The 25,804-nt window shown below is 32.6% G+C and overlaps 3 protein-coding genes across 6 annotated transcripts; 1 reads left to right on the top strand and 2 right to left on the bottom strand.

Moving 5' to 3' along the window:
* Nucleotides 1-251: 251 nt before the first annotated feature.
* Nucleotides 252-3,608, bottom strand: SVR7 (pentatricopeptide (PPR) repeat-containing protein). 3 transcript variants are annotated; one of them, XM_028063621.2, is made up of 2 exons: nucleotides 1,372-3,608; nucleotides 252-777 (listed from the first exon to the last, which is right to left on the bottom strand). In XM_028063621.2, the coding sequence occupies exon 1, from the start codon at nucleotides 3,523-3,525 to the stop codon at nucleotides 1,399-1,401; it is 2,127 nt and encodes a 708-aa protein (XP_027919422.1). In that variant the 5' UTR covers nucleotides 3,526-3,608; the 3' UTR covers nucleotides 252-777; nucleotides 1,372-1,398. The 3 variants fall into 3 exon arrangements, with proteins under 3 accessions (XP_027919422.1, XP_027919423.1, XP_027919424.1); XM_028063622.2 differs by having other exon boundaries at nucleotides 252-753; XM_028063623.2 differs by having other exon boundaries at nucleotides 252-630.
* Nucleotides 3,609-11,274: 7,666 nt separating this feature from the next.
* LOC114179114 (Heavy metal transport/detoxification superfamily protein) lies at nucleotides 11,275-12,788 on the bottom strand. Of its 2 annotated transcripts, none has more exons than XM_028065335.2 (3): nucleotides 12,494-12,788; nucleotides 12,335-12,416; nucleotides 11,275-12,124 (listed from the first exon to the last, which is right to left on the bottom strand). In XM_028065335.2, the coding sequence occupies exons 1-3, from the start codon at nucleotides 12,506-12,508 to the stop codon at nucleotides 11,457-11,459; spliced, it is 765 nt and encodes a 254-aa protein (XP_027921136.1). In that variant the 5' UTR covers nucleotides 12,509-12,788; the 3' UTR covers nucleotides 11,275-11,456. The 2 variants fall into 2 exon arrangements, with proteins under 2 accessions (XP_027921136.1, XP_027921137.1); XM_028065336.2 differs by having other exon boundaries at nucleotides 11,275-12,110; nucleotides 12,494-12,759.
* Nucleotides 12,789-20,565: 7,777 nt separating this feature from the next.
* LOC114179973 (heavy metal-associated isoprenylated plant protein 7-like) lies at nucleotides 20,566-24,441 on the top strand. Its single transcript, XM_028066490.2, has 5 exons — nucleotides 20,566-20,726; nucleotides 20,926-21,091; nucleotides 21,382-21,584; nucleotides 22,505-22,595; nucleotides 23,814-24,441. Exons 1-5 carry the CDS (start codon nucleotides 20,718-20,720, stop codon nucleotides 24,146-24,148), a joined length of 804 nt encoding a protein of 267 aa, XP_027922291.2. The 5' UTR covers nucleotides 20,566-20,717; the 3' UTR covers nucleotides 24,149-24,441.
* The last annotated feature ends 1,363 nt before the right edge of the window (nucleotides 24,442-25,804 follow it).

Genomic DNA, 25,804 nt, shown 5'->3' with positions numbered 1-25,804 from the left:
CTATTCCTTCAGCATCAAAACATATACCAGTGGTAATTCTGGTTTACTACAATTACAGCAAAAACACAAAAATATGTTGGATGAATTCCGCCATTAATATTCACTTAGGAAATAAAAATGTGAGAGCATATTCTACTAGTTGGTTCGTTGAAAAAAAAAATAGCACAGCTCTGCATTCCCCACCTATGAATGCCAGAGTCTTAAACTAAAGGAATCAAAAACAGAACATGCTAGTATAAAAGAAACACAGATGAGCGTGCAGCACGTTTCTTTACATTTCAAGAATCAACAAGACAAACATCGCCAAATTCCTGAGAAAAGAAGTATATTATCCCTTTTTGAAAAAAAAAAACTGCAACAACTAGTTGCACAATTTGTCAGGGAGAGCTTAAAATTATGATTCCCCAATCATTTAATAGTTCTGCATCCAGATACTTGGTAAATTGCAACCCAGAATTTGAGAAACTATACTTCTCCGGTTAACAGCAATTGCGAGTGTTTCTTACTCAACACCATCTTCACTTTCCTCGTGTTCACATTTGTATTCAGTTTTTCTACGAGATACCAAAGGCTCAACAGATTGTGTCAAGTAAGGCACAAAGACGGTAAACATCCCCAATCTGCAGCCTCCTGCAAACCAGCATGTATCGTTTAAAATAAAGAGATTTCATCATTGTAACTAGCCCTGGAGGCATTGAACTTTCTTTCTCCTCCTTCAAGAAGAGGACCTCTGGTTTCCTTCTTTGGTCGAAACTGAAAAGCCGAACAGTTTCCCGTCTGGCATTAATTAGATGAACTTGAGAGAACTTTAAATAAAGACATATATGGTTCATTATGTTGGATAAAACAAACGTGCAATTAAGTTGGATAATTGACTTCTTTAAAAAGATAGAAAGGGGTAATTATTGGCAGAAAAAGTCAATGACGCCATGCACACAAAGGAGGGACTTGAACTATCAAAGTCATAGCCTGAACTCTGAAACCATGACATTAACTATTCTTTTTTCACAAAAAGTAATACACATTTTAATCAAATCAAAGTCAATCCCAATCATTGCCAACATAACTATTTGAAATAAGGTCAAACCTTATTACCTTAGGCTAGAGTTGTACACATATATTTAGAAGAAATTTACAAATTTCGATATCACTCAAATGCAAATATAAACCTAGCCAGTAGCCACCATACTTGAGAATAAATATTACCGTCAGCTCTACATTTAGACTATAAGACATTCATAATAAAATAAATATATATCTGAATCTAATACAAAAAATTCCTCCAAAGACAAAGGAAAATGCATAAATCTGCATGGCATATCATTCCCTTAAACAACATAAACAATGGAGAAAAGCTGTAGTTGGAATTACCTAAACCCCATAGCCCAATAACATTAATCATGCAGTAACCAGTTCCCTAGACTCCAGCCATGACTTGGCTGCTACCTGTGTTGTCAAAAACCAGCCAGCCTTATCTGGTGCCTCGTGGAATGGAGCGTTGAGTTCGTTTAAATGTGATTCAACAACACTTGCCAAACCTTTTTCCGAATACCTGTGTTTCCCATGACCAGTGTTAATTCCAAGCACTGGTGGAAGATCCTCTCCTGATTCCAAAACCTTGGACAAATCATTTATCCAAGCATGTAACGCAGTAAGCGAAGCTCCAAGCGAGAGACTCTTTAGATGCAGAGACCATTGAGTTTGAGACTTGGTCTGTATATCCGTATATATTTCACGCGTCAACCCTAGGTCCAGAAGCTGGCATGCCAAGTCCATCAAATTCAGGTTGACACACAGATCGATCAGAGAATTGCAAAAGGGCTTCTTTACTTCATCAGCAATTGAATCAAAGAGTTCAGAAGCTTCTTTTCTAAACTCCCCATCGCTCTCCTCCAGCCCTTCGACCAAATATCTTACCACAGACCCAAGCTTTGGATTAGCCTTATCCACACAATCTTTTAGCTTGAAAAGTTCTTCTTTCGGTGTTTGGGTCATAACATTCAGAAGACAACCACAGAAACGGTCGTCTGGACTGATACCCAAATCCAAAAGTTGATCAAACGTCTTCACAACATCATCAGTACGCCCAGCCTTCCCATAGCACTGCACAAGCGACGTCAGAACAAAAATAGTAGGCTCAAAGCCAGATTCCATCATTTCGTTCAATATTCTTTCAGCATCCGAAACGTTCCCACTGCAAGAATATATGGTAATCAAGGACGAGAACGTCCAACTGTCACAAAGGCAAGTTGCAGAACTTTTCATGTCTTCAAAAATCTTAAATGCTTCATCAGCAAGGCCAAGATCGGCACACATAGCTAAAAGAGTATTGTAAAGATGAGTATTCATCTCCATTCCCTTTTCCCTCATTTCCTTGTAAACAAAGAGAGCGTCGTCGCTGTAGCGCCCTCTACCATAGGCTCGCAAGAGAGCCGCATAAGTCACCCAATTCGGTGACAATCCATTATTCATCATCTCCGTAAATATACTCTTGGCCTGCCAAGGCCTCTTAGCTCTCCCCATGGCATCTAAAAGAGTATTATAAATAACCATGTTAGGTTTAACACCAAGAACCTTCATCTCTTGGTAGACATTTAAGCATCCGTCGTAATTCCCAGCCAAACCATACATCTTGATCAAGGTTGAGAAGGTAACGGTATCAAGGCGCCAACTCTCGGTCCTTGCACGATCATACAAGCGCAAAGCCATGTCAATGTTACCAGCCCTGCCATAAGCATCGATCATAACCGAGTAGGTAACTTCATCAGGCTCACACCCAAACGATGGCATCTTTTCAAACCACTCAACGGCCTTATGGGGCACCGAACAAAGCCTGGCGCAGCTAATTATGGTCGAGAAGGTGACATTATCAGGCCTGACCCCTCTCTGAAGCATTTCATCAAACATCTTCTCGATGGCATCCATATCTCTATTCTTCCGAAACACCTTGAGAGTGACGTTGTAGAGAATGGCCTCTCTGGTGGTTTTAATCCTACGCTGAAAGTATCTGAGAACAAAGGGCACAACAAGGGAATTGGACATGTTGTTGATGACAGTTACAGCGTCTTGCTCTAAAACCCTACTCCCCAAATTCTTCAAAACCAGAGACACGTCCTCTTGAGAGGGATTGCAAGAGTCCAAGGAGTTGGCGACATTTACAAGAGAAGTGTACCTTGCATCGTAGGATTTTCTCTCAAGTTGTTTCGCCCTCGGGCTTCGGGGATTCACCCAGATACGACTACTTTTATAGGAAGACAAGGAATTTCCCTCCGAATTCCCCTCCGATGGTATCTGTTCGGAAATGGGTTCGTGCAAGGACACCTGTGGGGCATGGAGAAGGGTTTTTGAGTTCAGGGCCAGAGAATTGGAATGAGAAGGTTGAAAAGAAGAGGAAGACAAGTTTCGAAGTTTGAATTTGCGAGAAGAAGAGGAAGAACAAGAAGAGGAGGATGAGGTTGAAGAAGAAGAGATGGAGGGAAAATCGTGGAAGAGAGAAGAAGGAGAAGAGCAGATATTGTAAGCCATTTTTGCAGCCTATGCTTTCTTCTGCATCGCCTTATCTCGCACCTCACACTACCTCCTTCAACAAATATCTAAAGAAGAATGAGATATGGAACTGAGAAAATCAATGTTTTTATCTAACAATAAAATGTCAAGAATAATATTTATTCGATGTTTTTAAGATAAACTGAAAAAGATAAAACACTGAAATATATACTTCATATTTTATTTTTTTACTTTTTTAATTTGTTTAGTATTATGGATCTTTATAATTAACATAAATATGTCTTTTTGTCACTAAATTTTAACGTGAAACTAAAAGTTATATTTGTTTAAAATTTTAATATAATTTAGTTTTCAAACTTCAAAATAATAAATTTAATTATTTTAAGGCTTAATTAGACTTATGCGAGGTTCATTTTGATCTTCTTATTTGTTCGGGATTCAATTTAGTCCCCCAATTTGTTAAAACAATTTAAAATGGTTCCTCCCGTTAGTTTTAGTTAAACGCGTCAAAATAGTGCCACTGTGTCTGTTTGGAACAGGAACGTGGCAAGTTCTGAGTACCTTGTCATCAATGTGGTGTAATGAGGTGGCAATGAAGGTTATTTATGGAGATAGAAGTGTTCATTTGCCCTAATTTCAGTCGTCTTCTTCGTCCTGCTGGAGTTCATCTTCATTTGGCAAGCTTTCTAAATTCTGAGTGATGTCTAGGGGTCATTCTTCTTCATCTTGCTCCTGTAACTCGTGGGGTATGCAAAAACCAGAAAACTTACCTTCGATTTCGTGCCACTACAAACACAGCGATGAACCTATGCCGCACTGAAGGAGACCACGAATCCTTCCTCCTCGAATCGTTATATATTGATTGATTTTCACTTCTTCCTCGAACCCTAATCTGTTCAACGTTATCCCCAATTTCTTCCTCGCACCCAAATTTCTTTCTTCGACGAACCCTAATTTCGTTCAAAACACTCCAACCCTAATTTCATTCAAAACCCAATTACCACTGCTTTTCATTTCTCATTCTTTACTGTCCACATAATCTGATGTCCCTACTTGACACGTCATTTTTAATTGCCACAGTATCACATCAAATCACTCTGCCGTTAATTTATTTAACGTCAAGGACTGAATTGAACCTCCTACACAAACTAGGGAACTAAATTGAACCCCGAAAAAATTAGAGGACCAAAATGAACCCACCATGTAAATTAGAGGACCAAAAGTATAATTAAGCCTTATTTTAATTAAATTGTGTTAAATTTTATTGATGTGTCGAATTAGATTTCAGATTGACATTTGAGTTGATTATACTCTTTGACACACAAACATATATATATATATATATATATATATATATATATTTCTCATTTTTTTAAGTTGAAAAACTAAAATATATCAAAATTTCGGAAGCATACGAATTTTAAATTTATGTTCAATTTTATGAACTAAAAATATATTTAACTTTAGAAACCTCAAAACGATACACATATATATATATATATATATATATATATATATATTTAAGTAGAACTGTCAAAATGAGTTGAAATCCGCGAGCCAACCCGGCTCACCACGGGTTCGGGTTGGATTGGGTTGAAATGTTTTTACAAATTTCAATACAGTTTGATTTTTGACCTGACTCATCTAGAACCCAGCTCATCCGAGTTGAATCCGTGGTGAGCCGGGTTGGTGCAGATAAAATGGTCACATAAGTGTTTTTTATTAAGTTGAACTTTACATTTGGGTCATGTGAGGTTTTTTTTAGTTAACACATAAATAATTTGTATTTGTTTTATTTTGGTTTACATTTGGGTCATTTGAGGTTTTTTTTTTAGCTAACACATAAATAATCTGTATTTGTTTGATTTTGGTTTGTATTTGGATTGTATTAAAGTTTATTTAGATTTTAATTAGAATTATAATTTAGTTTTTACTCAAAAAAATAAAAAAATTATATATTTTTTTAATTAAGTGAAACTCGTGAGTCAACCCGTTTAACTCGCCAACTCGTGGTGGTCGGACCGATTTCAAATTTTTTTAGCTCACTAAAAAGTAAGTCGAGTTGGGTTAGCTCACTAAATCATCAACCCGTGATGGGTTGAGCCAGGTCAGGCCGAATTATCCGTTTTGACAGCTCTATATTTAAGTGACAGAATAAATGATTTTTCTATTCTTTTATTAACTTATTTATTTATGTATAAGAATCCATTCAACCCATGGGTGGGAACTAATATTTTGTTTTGTTTATAAAGATTTTAAATTTGCTCAAAATATCATATTATATTCAATCTTTTATCTATTTTTTCAGTAATTTTAAAATATTAGATATTTTGTTATTTAAATTTCATATATCCACCACTAATGACGATTTATCATTCAAAGAATGATAAATCTATTTATTTCAATAAATTTCAAGTTTTTATCTAAAAAAAATAATTTTAATTTTTTTTTCTTTTAAAAAAAATTAAATAAAAAAGGATTATCATATTGAATCAGAAACTGTGTTAGTGACCTACCTAATTTTAGTATGAAAATTTTCAGAATCAATAATTAGATCGTGCAAACTAAAAATGTCTTTTTTATATAAAAGATAGATTATCCTATATATATAATTATATTTTCACCTTTCAAAATTCAATGTCAAATTTTTGGAGAAAAAAATGAGACGAAGTTATGTCCCAGCAAGTAACTTGTATACAAGAAAAAAAAAAAGTCCACATGGTTCAAATTTTTTGAAAAAAACATGAAATGTGATACATTTGCACAATATGTGACGCACTTCATAACTCTATGGTGTGTAGTCCTCTTTAAGTTTATCTTGGCATTATTCATTGAACTTGTGTACTTGATTCATTGATACCATTGTTGATAATACATACCAACTTAACCATGTCAATGTTTCGCAGACATCAAAATTTTTTTAGTTCCTAAAAATATGTAAGTGATTATATTTAAAAACATTAAGAAGCATTACAATATTCTTAAACATAAAATTCTAAATTGAACGAAAAATAAAAATAAAAATTATTTTAATCAAAAACAAAAAGATGTCCTCATTCTTAAGTCTCGTTTGCATCTCTCTATCTACTATTGATTTTCCTTTTAATATCAATTTAATTGAAAAGTATATTTAATCTTAGTATACACTTTATAAAACTCGGTGTCATTTGTGTATGTTTTTCCCTTTACAAAATTTGTCTTGGTATTAAAATTAAGAGTCAAAATATATTCGGAAACATAAAATTGCGAAACTCCAAATTTACAATTTTTACAAAGTTGAACTTAATTTATGAGGAAAACTTTGACACCCTAAAAATCATTATGAGCCAATCAAATTTTGTCTTAGTATAATTTTTCTTTTTCTCAAATTTATAGTTTTCTCTTGTTCTATCTTTGGTTGCATGTAGGGATGGCAATGTGGCCCGACCTGGCCCGGCCCATTTAGGCCCGATCCGCATAAGGTTTGCACATCGCGGGTTGGCTCGTCCCGTCACGCACAATTTATGTGGGTTGCAATCACTGGTTCGCCCCGCCCTGCACTTGGCCCACGAGTTGGCCTACTTTTTTTTTTTAATTTTTTTGTTAATTCTTATGATAAAATTTTCAATGTTTAAAAATTGGGAAACTTTAAGAAGTTTACAAAATTAAGTAAAGACTCTGGGAAGTTGGATGATAAATTGATAATTCAACATTTTCATCATATTCATATTCATACTATGACATACAAAATATATTCTTTAAATTTTAGCACATTAAAAAATACATAATACTTGTCTTTTCCAATTACACAAGAATTTGAAACGTTAATGTAAGAGTCCATAAAAAAAAGTAATTAATATACACAAGTGCAAATTTTTAGTTTTTTTTTATGCGGACTGTGGGCTTATGCGGGTTGGGCCTGCGGGCTCACTACCTTGGCCCGCCCCACATTTTTTTCGCGAGTCTGCAAGCCGGCCCGACGGGCCAGGTCCATATTATCATCCCTAGTTGCGTGTGTGTGAGTTAATATATCTACATGTAAGATCTAAGTTGAATAAATTGGTTTATGCTACTTTATGTTGTAATGATATCTTTTTGTTTGATAATTAGGTTTCATGGAAGTAAGTTAGGATTTTATCAATTTTGTTTGATGTTGAGGATTATAGTAAACTTGAACCAATTGAATATGAAGAAGTGATGAAGAATCTAGTTACATCTATTCATGTGTTGTTTAAATGGGTGGCTGTATCATCATAACTTGAAATGAATTCCTATTTGTTTTGAGCATTTGAAAATAATACTGATATTTGAACTTATAAATGCCAAGTTGAATTTAAAGTTTGAGATAATTATTTGAGTTTAAATGAGCTATTTTAAAAAGTCAATTTTTGCATGAAAAAAAAAGGTATTTAGATGACACAATTCAAAAGTCAATTCTCTATAAAAAAAAAAAAAAAACCTAGATTATGTAATCTGAATGTGTCTGAGACTGTAGAATCTGAAAGTTGTTTTTTATGTAAAAAAAAGCTTTCAAATTGTGAAATTTGTTATTGAGAACTAAAACTACTTGTTTCAAAATATAATATGATGTATTAATCTCTTCTAAGTAAATATAAAGCATGAGAGATTAAAAAATATATATAAACAGAAAATAGAAAATACACAACCGAAAGAATGACTATAAAAGAAAAAGAGAAAAATAAATCAACCACGACGACATAAAAAAAAATAAAAACTAAAAAATATTTATCTTTTACACAATTCCATAAAAGTACAACAAAAATCATGGGTACAAAAAGAAATACACTCAAACCCATCCAACCCATTGACCCACACCTACTAAGGCTATATGATAAGTAGAGCTCTGAATGACTCACACCTACTAAGCCTACATGATAAGTAGAGCTGTCAAAGCGATTTACTCAGTGAGCCAAACTCAATCCAGCTCGAACCACCACGAGTTGATTATTTAGTGAGCCAACTTAACACGACTCACTTATTAGTGAGCTAAAAAAAATTTGAACTTGACCCGGACCACCACTGATTGGTGGGTTAAACGGGTTGGTTCGCTGGTTCACTTAATTTAAAAAATACAATTTTTTTCACTCAAAACTAAATTCTAATTCTAATTAAAATCTAAATAAACTTTAATACAATCCAAATACAGACAAAAATCACAAAAGTACAAATTATCTATGTGTTGGCTAAAAAAACAAACCTAACATAACTTAAATATAAATTTCAACTTAACAAAAAACACTTGTGTGACCATTTATTTGTGAGTTGGTGAGCCGGATCAAAAATCAACCCATATTAAAATTTGTAAAAGAATTTCAACTCAATCCAACTTGAACCTTAGTGAATCGGATTGACTCGCGAGTTTCAACCCATTTTAAGAGCTCTAATGATAAGCACGACATGTACAAAACAACTTAAAAAAAAAAGACATATTTACGTAATCGTCTCAGATACATTTGACTCCAACCATATGACCCAAAAATCTCAGAACAAAAATAATTAATAGAAATCAAAACAATATATGATAAATTAAAGGATTTATTTCTTCTTTTGATTATTTTCATCATATAAGCGATTTCTTCTTTTTTAATTGTAGTATTTTTGTTTTGAATTGTCTGAAAAAGTTAAGTATTTACCCAAATAAATAAAATAAAATAAAATAGATTATAGTCTAATATTTGGTATTATGAATGTAGTATTCAATTAATATATTCTTTATTTTATTATTTGTCATTGGGCACAAGCAATGGTGCTGCAGAGGGTGCCACGTTTGATGGGTATGCTTGTCATTTTACAATTGTTTAAAGGTGTGAATCATGCTGCATAATACGATAAACCGTACCATTGAAAAGTTTTTTAAAGTTCTTCTGCTTTGTTTTTTGGAAAAAGGCCGAAAGCCTAAAAGCTATCATTTTTGAAATATGTTATATTTTATCAATTTTTAAAAGGAGAAATATAAGGAAATAGAGTTTCTATAATGTGGCGTTTAGACCAATGGAAAGAGAAAATAAATTTAAAATAAAAATAAATGTTTAGCTTTTTTATAGAGTATAGGTATATGAGAAATATAATAAAAACTGTAAAGTGGTGTAATTTAACTTATTAAAAAAGAGACGGTGAGAGAAATAAGTATATGGAAATAAGTTAGGTTAGAGTTTGATAAGTCTGACACTTATTTGTATTTATTTTCTCAATACATATCCTTTTCTTAATCTTTAATAGTAACCTATTTAAAAGTCAGCTTTGTCTTAAGTATAGGTTTATATGACATGATTTCATTGAAATGCTTTATGAACAAGCAAATAAAATCAATAAGACCAACCAATTGAAAAGAAATATCGAATCTTGTCTATCATAAAAATTATGTTTGGTTCAATGTTGGAGAATCGACTCCAATTAAATTAATTTTCTAACGTAAAAATATTTTTTATTTAATTTATGGACCTTTTAATATGCATGGATATTAAAAACGATAAAAAAATGTTAAGAAATTATATAAGGATATCATATTATTCATTTCAGTTTTATTCTATTTTTACACAAGTGTTTATTTAAGACAATATTATTCAGTTGAAAAATATTATTTTTGGTACTTCTTGTAGTTTTAACTCTATGTAATTAATTATCTCTTATCTATCAGGTTATAATCGGCTTAAAACAACTATATCATCTCTTTATATACTCCATGCCATTATGAATCTTCCATAATCTTATATGATATTTGTAAGAACATTTTTCAAATAAAATAATCAATTTTATTAAAAATAAATAAACACACATTTCCATTTACATTAAACACTAACGTAAATAATTATATTTTGGATTGCAGATATTGAAAGGAGTGTCTGAAGTTTATAAAAAAATTCTAAAGTGTCTAACCAGATTGCTTGAAATGATGAAAGTTGGCACAGTGATTAGTTAGGAAAGAAGAATGAGCAATTTGGTAGCTAATAATTTAATGCTGATTGATCTGCTCTGAACCATAAGAACTGTGTAGTGAACAACATAAACTAGACATTATCTTCAGACGCCAAGTCCCTTTCACTTCTGCCATAAGAAACCATTTCAATTCAAGTTTTATTCTTCCTTCTTCTCTGTTCAAAGAGGCAAAATTAAAGTGGATGTGTTTGGATCATTGCTGATCCATATCCATCTATTTACACAAATTACATCATAAGTTGTTGGCTAGGAAAGAAGAGAACACGGTCGCCAACTTGTCACTGTCTGCTCAAGTCATTGTTCAATAACCACTAAAGCATGAGCAGGCAAAGCGTATTCAACTTTCTCTAAAGGACAATGTGCAATAACATCATTTAATCGTCATCTTCCTAACCCAAAATTCCCCCACTGAAAAGAAGAGTTTCCTAATGTAAATACAAACAAACCACTACATTCTTATTTATTTTCTATGTATCTTAGTAGCCAGAAACCAACAACAAAGAATTTGTTAGGTTTAGTTTCATAAGAAAATTAAGCATCATCATTCATCATAACTGCAAAATTGAGTTACTGAAACCCAATATCACACTGTGTAAACGCAAAATGGAAATAATTGAGAGTCTTTATCATGACACTGACCTAATTATTCAATATTATTGGTGGTGTTATTGCAGTGAAAAAGTTACCTTTGTTTTTGTCAAAAAAGCATATTCATAATTCAAGGTGGAGTCGTTGTTATATAGAGATTAGTCGTCCACCATTTAATTTCAAGTCCCCACCGGCACCAAATTCTCATCCTTTCTTAGAAGCAAATGCAACGATGCAAACTAATTTTTACACAAGGAAACTTTATTATAAGATATTTGAGGTAACATGTATTAGCATTGTGATTAATTTGTACTCACAAAAAGACAAAGAAGATTATTATTCCTTGGATCGATGATTGCATGCATGAGCGGCACAACAGAGGTGACAGAATCGATGAATAAACAGAAGGATTATGGAGATGACGATCACATAATTGAGCAAGCGGAAGCGTTATCTTCACAGAAATATTCATCGCAACGGCTCACGTAACAGGGCCTGCCCCCACCGTAACTGTCGTAAACAGGTCTTCCATAATAAGCCTCATAACATGGTGGTGGCCCACCGTACCCGTGAAAACAGGGCCCACCTTCCCGACCTTCATAGCATGGTACACAGCATACTCCGATCGGAACCGCCATTGGCGGCGGCGCTGGCACCGGCACCGGAACCGGCGCTGGTGCAGGCGCAGGCACAGGCACTGGCACTGGAGCCGGCGCAGGCACCGGCACCGGTGGATTCGGTTTCTGCGGGGGAGGGGAGGTTTCCTTGGGCTTTTCGGGCACCTTGGGCTTCTCTGGTTCCTTGGGCTTTTCTGGTTCTTTCGGCTTCTCTGGCGCCTTTGGCTTGGATGGTGGCTTAGGCTTCTCCGGTTCTTTCGGTTTCTCTGGCTCTTTGGGCTTCACCGGTTCCTTGGGTTTTTCGGGCTCCTTGGGCTTCTCAGGTGGTTTGGGCTTGGGAGGTTCGAGAATTTCAATGCTTTTGATAGTCCCACAGCCTTTGCAGCAAATCTTGTCCCTCAGCTTCTCAGGGTTACAGCATACCACCGTTATGGTGACCATGTCATGCTTCTCGTCATAAACCTGGTCTCGAATTTCTCTTGTTCACAAAATTTTCAACAACCCCAAAAACAACTCAATTTGATTCTCTTTTCATTCACTTACCACACACTGTTGGTGAACTAGTTTAATTTAATTTCGTAAACTATTCCATATTGGGCATGCAAGTTTTTCCAGTACCAGAACAATAAACAGTAACGCCAAATTAATCAAAAAGAAAAGAAATGGATTGAGAATTTGGCACTCACGAGGGAATTTGCAGAGAATTTTCTTGACCTTCTTGTAGCATTTGTGGCACTGGAGATCAACCTTGAGTCTCATTATGGCGACCTGATGAATGATCGTGATCGATTAGGCAGAGAAAGAAAGAATTTGAGTTGAATTAATTGGGATGAAATTGGAAGTACCTTTTTTTCAGCCATGGGAGGAATGAAAAGAATGGAAAAGAAGTGTGAGGGGAAAGGGAAGAAGGGATGGAGAAGGGTTAAGTAAGCAACAGGTGAAAGAGAAACCAATACGATAAGAACACGTAATGTAACTGAATGATACGTTACTACGTTGGAACTTGTCGTTACATGGGAAGTGGTGTGGAGGAGCAGTGCAGCAAGAAGTAGCCTTGCCGACTCTGCAATTCACCTCATCGCATTCGCATGTGCTATTTTGACTAAGGGGATGCCAAAGACTTCCTCACCCGTGCGTGTCTTGTGAATTTTGATGTTCATATTTTCACTCTATTTTAATATTTTTATTTTTATATTGTGTACATGTAAAATAATTAAATTTAGTTTGGTGATGCTCATTAATGATCGTGGGCACATCTATCCAAACAAGTTTACCAAATCCTATCATTTATTACGGTACTAGAGTTATCAAATAATTCAAATGGTTCAAGAAGGCTTTGGCTGCAATGGAATCAAAATAGAGAGAAAAAGAGAGAAATTTTTGTTTACAATTTTTTTTATCTTATCCTTTAGCATAAACACTATTATTTTATTTTAAGTGGGGTCTTTTTTTTTTGTTCATAATTGGATTCACACGTTATTTTATTTTTTCATCAATGTAAAATAATTAATCTTTTTAGGTTTAATAAATTTGTATAATTGAATCTTTATTAAAATTATTGGTAATTACTTAAAATTTGTATATTCTTTAATTAATTTTCTATGGTTTAGTATATTTTTAATTAGATTAGAGTAATTGTCATTTTGTTTTTGGGATGGAGAGGGCGGTTCAGTTCGATCCGGTTTGGTTCGATCTGATCTGGTTTGTTTCGATCATGATCGGTTCGGTATGATTCGATTTGGTTTGATCTGATCCGATTTGGTTCAGTTCGGTTCGGTTAAAAAAAATCTTGATTACGAAAGCGACTACAATATTTTCTCTCACTCATCAAGTTATTTGTTTCATGATATTGACTACAATCTGGAAAAAAATGTTGATTATGAAAATGTTCGGTTCAATTCAGTTCAATTTGGTTTGATTCGATTCAGTTTGGTTTGATTCAGTTAAATTTGGTTTGATTTAGTCTGGTTCGATTTGGTCTGGTCTAGTTCGGTTCGGTCCGATTCGGAAAAAAAAATATTGATTATGAAAGTGTAATATTTCTCTTTTAATTGATTATTCAACCAAAATTAGCATTTTCTCCAACTTAAGGTTAAGTTATTTGTTTCTTGATATTGACTTTAATCTAAAAGAACAAAAATATTTATTGATATGGTTTGGTTAAGTTTGGTTAAGTCTAATCTTGTTCGGTCTAGTCCAGATTGGTTTAGTATAGTCTGGTTCAAAAAAAAAAATTCTTGATTATGAAAGTGTAATATTTCCCTTTTATTTGATAATTGGGTTCAGTTCAATTCAATTTGTTTCGGTTCGGTTTGCTTCACTTCGGTCCAACTTGGTCTTGTTTAGTCTAATCTGGTTCGGTCTGGTACGGTTCGATCTGGTTCTGTCCAATCTGATTCATTTTGGTCAATCTGGTCCGGTCCGGTTCAATCTGGTTTGGTTTGGTTCAAAAAAAAAAATCACCCACTGGTCAAGTTATTTGTTTCGTGATATTGACTACAATTAAAAAAAATTCTTGATTATGAAAGTGTTCGGTTCGATTTGGTTTATTTTGGTTCGGTTTGGTTCAATTTGGTCTAGTATGGTTCAATCTGATCTAGTTCAGTCTGTTTTAGTTCAGTTCAATTTAGTTTGGTTCAGTTCAATTTAAGGTTCACTTCAGTTCGTTCTGGTTCGGTTTGGTCCAGTAACAAATTTCATTACCTCATAATCATTTAAGGTAAAAATTAATTATCATTCTCATGCCCCTCCCATACCAACAACTATTAGATTTATTTTTTATTTCATTTCTATCAAGTCTCGTGCTCATACTTATTTGTTATTCTTTTAAGATTCATATTAACTAGTGCTCTAGCAACATTGGTTAAGGATGATTAATACACATCGAATTTTACAAAAGTTCGTAGTTAATTGTTATATTAAATGAAATATGACCTAATAACTATCATTAATGCAATTTCATGTTATTTAAAGGACAAAGATGCTCATAAGTGTTGTACAATTGTATTTAATAATTTATTTAACGTTCACCAATGAAAGTTAAAAATAATTAAATAATGGAACAAAAATATTTTAATGTTGCTAAAAATTAAAATATAATTAAACATAAAAAGTTTAATTTGACAAAAAACCTAACAAAAAACAGTGATACAGATCTAAAAAGTTTATAAAATAAAAAATAATTACAGTATTAATTTCAGATTTCGTTGAGTTTCCTTTTTCTAATTTGTCAATAACCTTTTTACAATAATCCTTTTACCTTAACAAAATCTCTTATATTAAAGAAATCGATAATATTTCAAGATTTAAAATTATTAATCATAAATACATAAGACTAGCAATATGTTAGAGAAATATTTTTTCTTGCTTATTAATAGAGACCTTAAAAATTCTAAAAAACTTATTTTTTTTCATCATTGATACAGGAACGTGTAAAACGGTGTAAACAGCTTAAATGCAAGCATGAACACATTTGACATGTCAAAAAAATTTCAACGTAATTTGATTAAGAGAGATATATTCATTCATTTCGAAAACTTGGAGACAAAAATGTATCAAAATTTAAAACCAGAAAGAATTTTAATTTCGTGTCAAATTACAAAGACTAAAAATATACTTAACCTTTAATAATTAAAACTTAAATTGTCAGTGTTAATTATTTAAATTATAATAGTATTAGATATTTACATATTTATAAAAATATATTATAGAAAATTTAATCTTTATAATTTTTTTAATTTAAAAAAAAAAATGAACGAACTTTCAAGGTGGACTGATTTGTCAATTTGATGGCAGGTTGAATATATCAACCCGGGCCGGAGCCCATTTTGACTTCGTAGTTGTGGGATTATGGTGTGAGTTTGTCTTTATTCCTAAATTTCTAACATTGTTTAAAAATTATATTTTTCAATTCAGGTTATAAGCTATAAATAGTTTGTAACTTATAAGATAATTGAAGTAGTATTTAACTTATACATTAGAAATTAGTAAAATAAATTTCTTTAAGATAACTTCTTAAATACTTTTGTGAAAATCAAATCATAGTTAATATACAGAGAAAAATAATAATATATTTTTAATAGTTTAAATTGAATGACTATATTGTTCAATTCTTACAAAAGAGAAAGTAATAATTCATAAGCCTATAGACTGAAACAGTTAATGATAATTAGATACAAAAAAAATGTAAACGTCTAAAAAAAGCCCGACAAAATTAGTCGGTGAACTTAACAAAATAAAGGATAAATAAAGCATTACTATGTTGGGCTACCAAAGAAAGAAAAACAGGCTATTATTTTCGGTACTTCCACAATTGGTAATTGCACCCTACACAAACACAAAGAAACTAAAATACATTTCACTACTGCACTATGTTATCACTGTTACCGCCATTGCCATATAAGAAGAGAGAAAAAAGGTGCAGAGGAAGAAGAAGAGCCGAAACATGAAAAAAAAAGCTCTTTTTTCTATAACGCGTTTCATGTGAGGACTATTCCAAGAAGCTTGTTCTAAAATGTTTTTCATGCATTTTAGAAATTTTATTCTAGAATTCTCTTTCCAAATTCTTATCTCGAAAAACTCGTTTCAAAAAATTTCCAAAAGTATATCATCTGAAAGTCATTTAAAAAAAAACATTTTGAAAATTTGGTAGTGCGCAGATAAAATGTGGGAGTGCTACAAGTAATAGCGGGAAAAACAACATATTTCTCTAATCAATTTTTATGGCCCAAACCTAGAAATCCAGCCCATGCAGTTTAAACTTTAGCGAAATTTAAAATATAAATAAAATATTCAAAAAGATATAAAATTTGTGTCCATTATTCATTATGATGGAATTTAAATATCCATCAAATTAAAGCAAATATACATTCCAAAAAAAAAATGTAATTTTTAAACAATAAATAACTCAAGTAGAAAAAAAAAACTATCAGGGCCCCATTCAAATGAATTTTAGTTGTAAGATTATTTTTAGACAAACTATTACCATTTTTTTTTAATTTTGGACGACTTTTAGTTAAAAAAAAAACAATTATTTTTCTTCTCATTTTCAGTTTAAAAATTTAGCAACGCATGAGATGCTTCCACCAAAAAAAATCAAAGAGAAGATGACAGTATAAAAGTTGAGTGGGTGACAGTCACATTAACATTTTGGCAGCAAGTGCACAGTACATTGATAAATATTTTACACTAATCTCATTCATTGCCTATGATTTATCTACAATCGGAAAAATCATGAGATCTAGTAAAAAAATCATGCATCAACAATTAACAAAAAATCTTAATATAAACATTAGTTTATACTAAGCGAATTTGACAAAAGTTTTTCTCCACTTGCTTTCGGGGTCGTTGAGCGAATTCAAGCCTTAAAAAAATGTTGATTATATGAATAAAAATTGTTGAACGAATTTTTCATCTATTGCATGGATTTGACAATTTTTGTGCTCTTACTATATTCTAGGTTGTAAATAACTAAGAAGCTTAGGTAAAAAGTTATTATATTATTATGAATGGTCCATGGTTAGGCACTAAAAGTAACCTATAGAAGATTAGATATAATTTTTATATTTACTGTTTGGGACCAACAATTTTGAGTCGATGGAGAGTTAGCAAAGTGTGTAAAGTTAGAGTTAGCATATATTTAATTTTCAGTTTGGTGACTCAAAAGAATGTTTACAAAGTTTTAGTTAAACCTTAAATCTTAATTCCTAAATCCTAAAAAAAATCTAATTATTTTATAATGTACATATAACTTCAATCATTATTATTATTAAGATTAAATATGTTTTTGGTCTTTCAAATTTCAGTGAAATTTGAAATTTGGAATTAATCTCTCTTCAAAATTTTTGACTAATTTAATCATTCATCTTTCAAAATGTGTGAATTAAGTCCTTTTAACCAAATTTTGTTAAGTTAACCTGACGTTTCAAACGCATTTAATAATAGTATTTTAGCTTCAAACACATTTTAGTTTCAATGCTAACTCAAATATTATTATAAAATGCGTTTAAAATATTAAATTAACTTGATAAAATTTGGTAAGAAAGACTAAATTTATGTATTTCTAAAAATGAAAGACTAAATTAGTATAAAGTTGTAAAGAGTAACTAATTCTAAAATTCACTTAAACTTGAGGGATAAAAAATATATTTAATCCTTATTATTATTATTATTATTATTATTATATTCAAATTAAAATTTTGTCTAAACTTGAAATTTGTATGGGATTTCACAATAGGGTTAAGTTGTTGCATTTACATCTGAGGGTGGGTGGCCCTCTGTAGGGGTTCCTTACATGTTTGGCATGTACCCTAAAATGGTATTTGGCATGCAAGCATTGCCCTACCATCTTATATTATAGTTTTGGTATTCACCACCTGCATTGCCAAATCCCAAACTTTGTAAAATGTGTCCTTGCTTGTTTTTACAGTGTATCAAAATATGATTACTTTTGTAAATCATCAAATACATATATGACTATAGACTAACTTACTTTTAATGCTTTGCTTACTTTAATACCATTGCTGCTCTCATAGGGATGGCAACGGGATGAGGCGAGATGAGTTTCGCTATTTCATACCCATTTTTGCATAAAAAATTCATTCCCATCTCCATACCCAAACTCAACAGGTATGAAACTTTTGTCTCATCCTCATCCCCATCGAGTAACAAGTATAATCTCGTACCCATACTCGTACTAACTACTTCAATATTAATTTTTATAAAAGAAAAAAATTACGCTAAAAAGAAAACATAATATTATCAGATATTCAATATTAGGAGGATGATTGTTTCTTCCATATCAAATACTTTGAAATAAATTATAATTGTCTACATTTTAGATTAGAATACAAAATAAAATTTCATGAGAACCAAAATATTTATTAAATTTGCAAACTACAACATTGATTAACTTAGTTGATAAAATTAAAAAATATTTCAAAAAATATAAAAGGAAAACAAATATTCAAATTAAAATATATTTTAAATGTTTGTTTACTTCAATTTTTTAAATTCTAATAAATCTCTTTTTTATACACTAATAAAAGTTATAATACATCACTTGATCAAAATGACACAAAGAACAAATAATAAACATAATAATAAAATTTTGACATAAATTTTGTATCTTTTGAACTTCAATATATGTTGGATAGTGACCAAAAAAATATTCATAACAATTACATTAAATTTTTATATTGTAGAAAATAAAAGTTATTTATACAATTAAAGTGAAAAAATTACAATATGATTAATAATGAGTTATAAAATAACAAATAATTAGATAGAATATATCGAAATATTATTCTACATAATGAAAATAAACAATAAATAAAAATATTAAAAAATTAACAAATGTGTGTTTACAAATAATTTGAGAGACTATTGGAAGAAATCGCACAAAGGAAACCAAATGTATAATTAAGGGATGATAAGATGAAAAATATCTTAGAGAACTAATTATTAAATTATGTTTGAATTGGTTAAAATTAAATAGAAATATCATTAGTGACCAACAAATTTGTCATTAAATTACAAATAAATTGGTCACTAAATCATGTATCGATTTGATTATTGAATCGATCACTAATTTAATCATTGATTCAGAAAATAATTAACTACTACCACCAACGACAAAAGATAGTGACTGATATGGGTTACTGACTAAATCAATCACTATTTTATATTTTTTCTTGTAGTGAATCATCATATATTATTCCTAAATATCATATCATATTATATATATATATATATATATATATATATATATATATATATATATATATAATTTTAACCACTTTAAACATAATTTAAAGTGAAAAAATTACAGTATGATTAATAATGAGTTATAAAATAAAAAATAATTAGATAGAATATATCAAAATATTATTCTACATGATGAAAATAAAAACAATAAATAAAAATATTAAAAAACTAACAAATGTGTGTTTTAGAAATAATTTGAGAGACTATAGAAAGAAATCGCACAAAGGAAATCAAATATATAATTAAGGTATGATAAGATGGAAAATATCTTAGAGAACTAAGAAAACTTTTCAAATATCAACATATATACTCAATGGTTGAAAAATAACGAAAATTATTTTAATAAAACAAAAGAGTTCTTCAAATTAAACAAAAATTAATAATAATAAGTAAAAAAAATTATATTACCTTAAATTAGGAGTATAAATATTCTCATGTGAAAGAAAAATATATAATAAATAAAAATATTAAAAAAATAATAGAAATATTCAAATATGAGATATATTCATTTTAACGACAACAATAAAGACACAACAATATTATAACCGCAACAACATCAATTTAAATAATAAAAATGAACATATATATATATATATATATATATATATAAAAGGCCTACCTAGTGACTTTTCTGAAAAAAAAAAGAAAAGAAAATAGAGCATCACAAGTGGTACACACACTAGTTGGCTTAATTTGTCAAACATTTGCAAAGGTGTGATGGCATGAAAGAGGGTGAGGTTCGGCCGAGGAAGATTAGATGGAGGTATGACCAGTCAATGGTGATGATGGTCTAGGTAATAGCCACAACCATTCGTCTGCAATAACTTGGAAAAGGGAAGAACCAAGAAAATTCTGTGTTTTTATTCACCATTACACTGTATTGTAACAAGTATTTTACAACAAAACCAACAAGTAACCGGTAAAAATATTTTACCGTCAAATTAAATTATTACTATATCAACTGCTCTAGAATGATGTTTCAACCATGCACACACTGCCTACATAGTAATTCACTTTAATCTAACCAAAAATAGCAGAGTAATAAAAATGTTTTTTTTTCTTTTTTTTTTAAGTTTGCAGTAGATTATGCAGTAAAGTGTCCACGTCAGATTTGCAGAATCCCTACACGTTAAATGTTCTCCTCAGTCCAACATTGCCACGATAGACAGAGAGGCAGGGAGAGAGAGAGAGAGAGTGCATAAACAAAACAAGAGTTGTTTTCTACATTCAAACCACATAACATTAAGATCTGCGTTACCAAGTAAACTCTCTCTCAAGCAGAACGCATTGTCTACTGTCACAGGCATGGGTGAAGTAAGACTTCTCTTCTACACTCAATCTCTCTCTCTCTCTCTCTCTCTCTCTCTCTTTGCATGTTCCTTTCAGTTTATTTTTTCCCAACTTATTCATAACTTTCTGCTGTTACAACAACCATCTTTATCATCTTTTCTCAATTCTCCTGCTTCCATCTTTCTTTTTGCTTTCTTTTAACTCTGTGATCTTGTTTGCAAAGGAAAAGAAGGAAGAAGGAAATAAAGAAGAAGTGAAAGAGGAAAAGAAGGTAGAAGAGAAGAAGGATGAAAGCAAGGAGGAGCCACCACCGGAGATAGTGCTCAAAGTTGACATGCACTGCGAGGCCTGTGCAAGGAAAGTTGCAAAAGCATTGAAAGGATTCCAAGGTCATTTCCCTTCACCATGTTTCTTAATAACTTCACTTCTTCTAACTATGAAAACTTTTGGGTTTCCCTCTCTTTTCCCTCCTTGTTAGAGGCATCAATTCAGTACTATCCACATGGTTACTTTTGAATTTCACAAAATAATGATGAGATAATTTTGTCTTAGACGCGCATTATTCATGTAGAGACAAAAGATCATGATTGCATCCATAGTTAAGAAAGGTAAAGTTGTTTTATGAAACGGGGTGATTAACGTTTGTAATGTAATCTGTTTTTTTGGGAGTGTGAAACAGGAGTGGAAGATGTGACTGCGGATAGCAGGACAAGCAAAGTGGTAGTGAAAGGAATGGCAGCAGACCCCATAAAGGTGCTGGAGAGGCTACAAAAGAAAAGTGGCAAGAAAGTGGAGCTTATTTCACCGTTGCCAAAAGCCCCAGAGGAGAAAAAAGAAGAAATCAAAGAAGAACCACCTAAAGAGGAGGAGAAAAAAGATGAGGTAAATCTAATATCATTCAACTTTGTGAAACTTGTTTTCTTGTAGTGTAGACGAGGCAAAAGTGATGAAATATCGGTTTAGATTAGAGATTAGAGATAAGAGATTAACAGCACAGTGTGTAGTGTTGTGTGAGAGAGAGAGTAAGTCTCGTTTTTAGTATTTTTGGTGTATTGTTTTGCGATCCATTCCAGGGTGAGTGCTGACATGAAAGTAACGAAACAAAGTGATGGCCCTTGGATAGGCACACGTAACGAGGTGAACGGCGGTGACAAATGAGAGGGTTTGACCCCACTCACTTTTTTCAAGTTGCAACTTGACATGCTGCTTTGCTGCAAAATGGGGTCACGGTCACGGGTGGCTTTTACCGTGTCCCACTCTCAGGACATTCACTTCCACACAACACACATCATTCATCAGTAAAATAATTTTCACACCACACAACACAACCATGCTGACGTCTTCTGTATGGAGGTTAAAAGTTAAAACTACAGGCTCCCAAATACAATGGATCATGACAGTGACATTCAAAACCTCTGATCCATTAAACTATTCATAAATTCTTAATAATATGCAGACCAGTGTATATTGGGTTAATACCAGTTTTTTCTGGGAATTTCCAACGTGGGGTTACTAAAGTTTGCTTTTTTGGTTTGTTTTCTAATAAAACTTGAGATGAAAGTTGGAAACCCCATGCCATGACCCGTACCTGAATTCAGACATTGTAAGATAGTGGGACCATACAGGTGCCTCTTTCATATTGCGACAAATTCATGAAAAAAAGTAAACAACTCAGGAGAAGAAGAACTATTCATTTTTATTTGTATCCTTTTTTTTTTAACTTTTGCTGATGCATCGTCTGGTTCAAATTGATGATTGACCAACGTTATTTTGTTGCTGTGGTTGTTTGAATGGCTGGTCAGCCTCCTCCTGCGGTAACAGTGGTGCTAAAAATTCGAATGCATTGTGAAGCGTGTGCTCAAGTTATACAGAAGCGAATCCGTAAGATTAAAGGTGCAAAGATTCATTTCTCTCTTTCTCTTTTTTCTTTATTTCTGCTTCATACTATTTCACTCGTGCACTAACAACTACAACAAACACGTTTTGGATCAATTCAGCTGAACTAAATCCCAGGGTCCTACATGACCCTGGGCCTTTCAATCATTCTTTGTTACCATGATTACCAATTACTAATGATTTTCGAGAATCCCAACAAAACTGCATTTCATAATTGAAAAGAAAGAGTTTAATTGCCCCCTTTAATTTTATTTACGCCTTTCTCTTCTCTCAAATTTACCATGGAATCTTATAATCACAAGAACAATGCTTATAATATACTTTTTTATACTTTCTTCTTTTAACACATTTTTAGTCTTTAGTACAGAGTGAGTGAGCCCACGTTGTTGAGTAAAGCTGCAATTCTTTTATCAAAAAATAAAGATGGTACTGAGAAAGGAGAATGTGTTGTTGTGGATTTTATTTTTAGTTACAAAGTTCATGTTTAGTTTATATTTATAATTTTTAATAACGCCTTTCCAAACTGCAATGAAACCATTACAGCCCCTTAGGAATGTGCATGCATACGTAATAGTTTAAATTACAGGTTCACCTGCACGTAATGTTCTGTGTTTTTTTTTTTTTTCAAAATATGGGCATAAAAATCCTACTCTGTGGCGCTAATCGTGTTCCTTTTGAAAGCGTCGAAGCTTAGAAGTTACAAGGTTTTTCGCTGATTCAAAAAAAATTGTGATCTTACTATTTTCAACACAGGATATAGATAATCATATCAATCTCAGCGGAATAAAAATATCATTTTTAGCTGAAAAAGTGAAACCACATCAAATTAATGATTCCTCCATTTCAATTAACTGTAATGTAACCCTCTCAACATAACAGTTATTTTAAGAGTGGAGAGAGCTATCTATCTCAATGCTGAAACATGGTACAAAATTTCAGCCGAATGTTGTCTCTTAAAATGCCATTGCAGCTCATATAAGTACTTTCGACACTTCTGAAAGGCGTGTTCTGTGCTGGGACTCCGAACATAATCAAAGAGTGATTTATCTAAAAACATTTTTTTACTCATTCGGTATTAAATTATTCATCCAGGGAAAACAAAATAGATGTACCTAAACAGTTAACTTGTTGTGTTTCATCCTTCAATGATTCCATGAATAGAGGAGTGAATGATTAGTACGTGATCTGACAGATAGTAATGGCGTGCATGTGCAGGAGTAGAATCAGTGGAAACAGATTTGGCAAATGATCAAGTCATAGTTAAAGGTGTGATCGACCCTGCGAAGCTTGTTGATCATGTATATAAGAGGACCAAAAAGCAAGCCTCTATTGTGAAGGAGGAAGAGAAGAAGGTAGAAGAAAAGAAAGAAGAGGAGAAGAAGGAAGAGAAAAAAGTTGACGAGGAAAACAAGGAACAAGTAGAAGAAGAAGAAGATAACAAAACTGAAATCAAGCGAAGTGAGTACTGGCCAGCCAAAAACTACATCGACTACGCTTATGACCCTGAGATTTTCAGCGACGAGAACCCAAATGCATGCTCTGTTATGTAAACCAGCAAGTGATTCCGGATCACGGTTGGAGTGTTAATTAGCTCAAGTAATTTTCTTTTCATTGTTGTTATAGCTTGTTTCTAAGAATATGTAGCAGTGTGAGTATGTTAAGGGTATATTCCTTCCTTTCCATAGCGTTCCTCAAAGCTAAATGTCTTGTTTCTTGTGCTTGAGGTGTCAAGACAAAGGGTGGGTGAAAGTGCTTCAGTTGGTGCAAGGGTTAAACATGCTTCACTGAATTTTGGCCAAAAATCTCTTTGCCCATGAATGTTGAAGTTGAAAATTGCATGCAATCGTTTCTCTTAAGAATTTTCTCAAAGGGTCATGATTTCATTCAGCAAGTAGCAGAGTTAACAAGTCACAATTTACAAAATTTAATTTCAGTTCAATTTACAGACTTCGTTCAAAATGACCTTACCATCTGTGATCTCTTTTCAATCACAAGAACTCTTTTATGCAAAGTGAGAAAGGATCATGAAAAGGGAGGGTTAGGTAAGCTATGCTGACTTCCGCTAGACTAGACAATTCATCTATAGACACGTTCAAAATATTGATGAATTATAGTTGTAGAATTTACAAGGCTTAGGACATGAGGCTTAGCTCGGTCTCAACTTCGTAATCAGCATATTATTATTCCCTTCTAGTGGCCCATTAACTCAGATATGATTAGGGGTTAAGACTAGTGACAAAATATTAAATGGCTTACCTTGTTTCTGTCCGTGAACTGAGATTCCAAGATCCACTTCTGGCCAAAGGAAATGGTGCTCTGCCAAGTTGACCTAGCAGCTTAAATCCTGGTCTAGATAGAGATAAACTAGGGACCTGGCACTCTCTGAGTCCTTTTAGGCCAACACAACACTACCCTTGTAGGTAAAAAACTAAGTGCTCAGTACAAGTGGTGATACCTGTGATCACAGTTTTTGACCAGCCCGGTTTCAGATTTCATATAATACAAGCCTGCTTAAAAGAGAGTGCAGAGGGTTATGTAGTGCGTGGTATAATGGTATATATAGGGTGATAACGTCAGAGGAAATAGTGCATCTTATCTCTTGGTTTTGTGTAGTTGTGGCAGGAGATGCAGTTGGACCACAGGACACTTGTTGAGGTAGATGTATGATAAATACTGTAAACAATGAACTCGGAGACAAACACAGGAATACAAAAGGAGACTAGTTCAGGTCCTAATCACACACTACTCACACAGATCATAGATCACAGAGATATTGGAGTTGTGGTACCATGACTGAAGACAGAACAGAATAATGCCAAAGGTCGAATAGGTGCTATGCACATCTTAATGGTCTTCCCTTTGTGTCCCAGCCTGAAGCATTCTCTTGCAAAAGTCTAACTCCCTTTTCAAGATTTCCCTTTGAAAAGGAAACCCACTAAATAGTCTTTTTCCAATTCATAGTGATCTGGGGAAGACATAGATTTGGGTAACCATTAACCACACATTTTCAAGAAGCAATTTCGTCTGTTCAAAAGGCCCAATCTCTCTCCCTCTCTACACACACAACTTTGTGCAAAAGTATTATCATTGAAAACACTGTCTTTCACACACAACTTTGTGCAAAAGTGTTATCGTTGAAGACACTGTCTTTCACGTTGTTGCTAGCACATTAACTACCTGGAATTTGTTTTTCTTTTCCGCTTTCA

The sequence above is a fragment of the Vigna unguiculata genome, chromosome 3, assembly GCF_037176805.1.
Source record: "Vigna unguiculata cultivar grain cowpea cultivar isolate G323 ecotype 2 chromosome 3, ASM3717680v1, whole genome shotgun sequence".
Lineage (NCBI taxonomy): Eukaryota > Viridiplantae > Streptophyta > Magnoliopsida > Fabales > Fabaceae > Vigna > Vigna unguiculata.
Note: the sequence above shows the minus strand (reverse complement) of the source record. Positions and strands in the feature narration are given on the sequence as shown.